Source organism: Nanorana parkeri, unplaced genomic scaffold, assembly GCF_000935625.1.
Source record: "Nanorana parkeri isolate BGI_ZX_2015 unplaced genomic scaffold, ASM93562v1 scaffold130, whole genome shotgun sequence".
Taxonomy (NCBI): Eukaryota; Metazoa; Chordata; class Amphibia; order Anura; family Dicroglossidae; genus Nanorana; species Nanorana parkeri.
The window spans coordinates 321,071-326,144 of record NW_017306398.1 but is presented as its reverse complement, the minus strand read 5'-3'; the positions used below and the strand labels follow the sequence as shown (position 1 = coordinate 326,144).

General features: G+C 46.2%; 1 protein-coding gene across 1 annotated transcript in view; it reads left to right on the top strand.

The window, feature by feature from the left end:
* Window positions 1-2,035: 2,035 nt before the first annotated feature.
* The window catches only part of LOC108784854 (transient receptor potential cation channel subfamily V member 6-like), a 52,989-nt gene continuing 49,950 nt past the window's right edge, over window positions 2,036-5,074 (top strand). The window contains exon 1 of the mRNA XM_018553796.1: window positions 2,036-2,103. Within this exon, the coding sequence (XP_018409298.1) occupies window positions 2,036-2,103 (68 nt within the window). The remainder of the gene's footprint in view (window positions 2,104-5,074) is intronic.

Here is a 5,074-nt window from a genome sequence, read left to right as displayed (position 1 = left end):
ACAATTACCCTCATAATAGCAACAACAACAATAATAATTATAATATGTTATGTGAACATTTTTATTGCTCCAGCGCAGAATTACTCTATAACCCTATTACAAATTTCTTTAATCTTTAGCTCCTATAAACTTTTTTTTTTGTTTGTTTGTTTGTAGAACTACAAAGTAGACATGTGCGATTCGTTTCGAATCGAAATTCGTACGAATTTTTGGACATCCGAATTTCCAAATGAAAGAATTCAAACGTATCCGAATTTTCTGATAACGGAAATTTTGGATCCATCTGAAATTTTTTATGAATGTGATTCTGAATGACTTCATGTTTTTAAACATTAAAATAATAATTAAAAAGAAAAGTGTGTTCCAGAATTTTAGGGGGAGGGGGCATCTATGGAGCAGCAGTGTTGCCACCCTAGGACACAATGCAGACAGGCAGAGACCACAGGAATTTATTGGCTGACAAGATTTCTGGAAGAATCAAGGGATATTTTTTTGCATTTATCGAATGGACATAAATCATTACCAACTGTATATTCAACAGACTAAAAAGAGAATACAAATACATAAAAAAGATACTACTAATACTGCTAAAAATAAGGGAAGTTTCTTTCTGCACTGCACTGAGGGGATCTGTAACTAGTGACCATCCTGAGGCCTGACCTCAGCTCTTTTAGAATGGAAACTTCACCTGAACAGCCTCCCTAATAATAGGGCCCCCCTCCTCTCTCGGGCTCTATAGCAGCTGCTATGTGTTTTATAGTTGGAGTGGGGCAAAGCCTCTGTTGACTTTTCATTGATGTAATTGTCCCAACAAGGTAGGTTCACCCTCTCTATTCGTCCTGGTGACCATTATCAGAGACAGAAAGTGATGGGGAATCCAACATTTTAGAGGAGGTGAGGAGAAATCTTCCATTTCCCCCATCGGGGGACACCTGTTCTGGTGACTACTGTCTAAGGAGGGAATTCCTCTTACTTCCTGTTGTGTCTTCAGGACAAGAAGTGAAGAGAAATCTCTGCAAAGGGAGAGAGAGATAAAAATCAGTAAATAAAAACTTATAAGGGATGTCCGGAGGGAGTCCCTCATAATGGGCACAGCGGGTGTACAGACCCGGGAACTCAGCAAAGCGATGGTGGGAGCTCCTCCTAATGGGCACAGCAGGGGTACAGACCCAGGAACTCAGTGCAGGGATGGTGGGAGCCCCTCATAATGGGCACAGCTGGTGTACAGACCCGGGAACTCAGCAAAGGGATGGTGGGAACCCCTCATAATGAGCACAGCAGGGGTAAAGACCCAGGAACTCAGTGTAGGGATGGTGGGAGCCGCTCATAATGGGCACAGCAGGTGTACAGACCCGGGAACTCAGCAAAGGGATGGTGGGAAGGCCTCATAATGGGCACAGCAGGGGTACAGACCCAGGAACTCAGTGCAGGGATGGTGGGAGCCGCTCATAATGGGCACAGCAGGTGTACAGTGATGTCGTTGGCATTATTTGTGCATTGTTATATTCTGTATGTGCTATTGCTATTTATGTATTTATGTCCTATAGTAGCTGAAACCGATTAATAAGGGTTTTTGTTTGCTGCTGAGGATTTCCTTGTTATTGTTTCATATGTTGCCCTGCCCATGTGAACTTTTCCCTTTTTGCTGGTTTCAATCAGTTTCGAGCGGCTGCCATTATTCCTTGTTAGTTGGTTAATTATTTAATAGGAAGTGTTGTGGTTACATTGTCTTGTTTTCTGAGCCTTCAGTAATTGGCTTGATGTTCTAACCCAACAGGCAGCTGTCTTCATTCATTAAAAGGCTTCCAAGGAAAGGATCAGGAGCTTGGAGGACCAACTGTGATTCATGAAGTCTCCAGGAATTAGCCCACTGTACATTTATAAGAGGACACTCTTCCCGCAGCCCACAGGATGATAGGGGAGGTGGTGTAAGCTGCCCATTGTCTCTCGGGTGGATTGTTTGTCCAGCAGTGACTGAGATCTCTTCGTTGGGTGGAACCCATTGTCAAGAGGATCTTGTGGCTGAGGAGTCAAGATGGTCCTATGGCGGAAAGAGAAGCAAGAAGAAAGTGCATGTGAGATCAATTTACTGCAGCAAAAAAGGTATTTTTTTTTTAATATCCAAACATTTCCTCCGTGTGCCCTAAAAAGAAAGCTCTTCATTAGAAAAACCTTTAGGGCTAGTTCACACCAGATGCAGTTGTGATGCGGTCTGTTCAGTTTGGCAGCTTCATCCAAAATGTATCGCAATGTTTTCCTATGGGATTTCTGGTGCTCTGTTCCCACCAGTACAGTCAGTTCTGATGCAGTCAGAAAAAATACCGCTTGCCCTATTTGAGCTGCATCGGATCGCAATGGAACGCATCAAAACGCATCAAGAAATATATTGGAACGCACCTGAAGTACTATTTTAAGCAAAAAAAAAGCATCAATCGAGGTAAAATTGCATTGCACTGCAGCTGCGCAGACACATGCAGTTCTGCTGTGAACTAGCCCTTAGAGGCCGGTTCACACCAAAAGCAGTTAGTTCCAGAGTGGTCAGGTTCTGGAACGCACTGAATCACAACCTGGCTGGCTCCATGCGTTCAGGGGCTGGAAGGGACGTGGTGGTGCAATGAAGTCAATGGCACTGCAGCCAAGCCCCCCGCCTGCAGTGCGATCGCCTGCACCCGAACCCGTGGCACATTAGTGCCAGCTGGTCCAGTGCAATCTGCAAAAATGCTGCAGGCACTATTTTACTGAACACTGGGAGCCGGCCTGCGATTCAGTGCGTTCCAGAGCCTGTCCGCTCTGGAACACACTGTTTGTGGCGTGAACCGTCCCTTAGGCTTCCATTACTGACCCTTCTGGAAATGCGAGTCGCTTGGCTGGCATATTGACCTTGTTGCTTCAGTACATCAAGTCACTGGACCAGAACAAGCATGTGGGCAAACTTCTCACCTCTTTTCCAGGTCAGTGACACAAAATGTTCTGAGGCCAGAGACTCGGCATAACTACCAGATGACTACCACTTTCAGAAGCAAGTCAGCCACGGAAGCCCCAGGTTATCTCATGAGGGGATTCCTTGAAGCTGAACCCTAGGCACATATAAAAGACGCCATTAAAGCAGCTCTATATTCACTATACCGCCATCCAATGTCAAATTTTTTTTAAATGAACTCCGGGAATAAAAAAAAAAAACGAAACAAAACCTCAGTGCCCTCTTCCTTCCACCTTCCGCACGGCAATGGTTAAATGTTCGTTTTTGCCAAAGGGGTAGAGGAATAAGGTGTACAACTTAAAGGAGAACTATGAGGTGAGTGATTTTCACTCAGCCTCATAGTTCGAGCCGACGTGTGATAATGAAACTGTCACGCGTTGGCTCAATAGATAGGGAAGTGAGCGAACACATACCATCGCTCGTTCACTTCTCGATCCTGTCCCTGCAGAGAGAGCGGTGACTGTCACTCATGGCTCCCCGCAGGGATTCCCCCTCCACGCTCCGATCCTCCAGCGCTGACTGGAGGAACGGACGGGGAGGGGGCGGGTACAGCTGGCTCTGCCTCTAGATAGGCAGAGCAAGCTGTCAATCAAGCAGCTGTGTGGATCTCGACAGTAATGTCGGGATCCGTCCCGGCTGCGGCGTCTCAGTATAACGCGAGCTAGAGCTTGCGGTATACTGAGCTTTGGGTCACGGAAGGACGCTAGTTTATGTCCTCCCGTGACCCTGAGGAAAACTATGGGGAAAAACACTGACCCCATAGTTCTCCTTTTAAATGTTTGTTTTTGCCAAAGGGTTAGAGGAATAAGGTGTACAACTTAACTTAAGGCCAGTTCACACCAATTGTGGTGCATTTCAGAGCGGTAGCTGCTGGAACGCACAGCAATCGCTCGCTAAACTTCCCCCTTCGTTCTGAGGCGTTACATGCTGATGAGCATGGTCACTCAAACAGAAAGTGATGGGGAAATCAAAAACTAAATAGTTTGGGCTTTGATGTACAATAGACTAGCTGCCCCACTGAGGTGTTCACGCTTTTGCTGAGTTTTTTGCACACATGTTATAATCCACATTGTAGGCCTGAAAATTACTTTGCTTCTCTCGCTCCGGTGCATGCAGCGATGCCTATCATGTGTGGTGCAATCGTCGTTTTGTGCAGAGGCGCATCCGACGCATGTTTGTGTTACCATGCGCGTGTTTATGGGGACCTTAAAAAAAACATTTGGATTGGTTATTTTTAAATTATTTTAACTTTATTATTTTTAAATTAACTTTATTGATATACGTAGAGAAGCTCACAAGCTCGCTTTGTGATAGCACATTGGAGCTTTCATATGCTCTTTACTGTTACATTAGCGGTCTATTACACCCCTAATGTCACCTATACACTTCTCTAGCCGGGCAATGACAGCTCAGAAGCTGTAATCAGAAGCTGTAATCAGAAGCTGTAATCAGAAGCTGTAATCAGCATCACTTTCAGCTTCATTTAGCGCGGAGGATGTTCACTGGTTTCTCTCTCCCCGCTTCCTCTTGACACCCATGATGCCGGTCCTGAGCCTGCAGGAGGGGCAGCAAAGCCTAGGACTCAAGCCAGGGGGTTTTGTGTTAGGGGGTGGGTCATTTTACCAGCCCCCAGAAGCATTCTGTCGGCTTTTGAGCCAACAATCACTTCCAGTGTAAAGCCGACAGTTGACTTTACACAGGTGAACACTCCATTTACAGGGGTCTTCAGCCAGCACCGTAAGGTATACAGTGCTGGCAGCAAAATGTTTGAAGCACACAAGTTTTACTAGTCCTTAGATGTGGTGGCCGTATACGTCGTTGACATAGGCGAACTGGGCAAGGCTGGTGACGTTGCTTGGGATAACACTGCATAGTACACAATAACACTGGATTTCTGGCTGTGCCCACAGGCTATCCCCCCTTCAGTTTATTATGCATGCTGCTGCCACTCTCATTCACCTTACCAACAGCTATGCAACCCCCCTCTGCCAATCCCTCCACTGGCTTCCACCCCCTATCCCTCTCTGCCTAACTCTCCACTTACTGCCACTCCCCTGCCCACCTCTGCCAATTCCTCCACTGGCTTCTATCCCC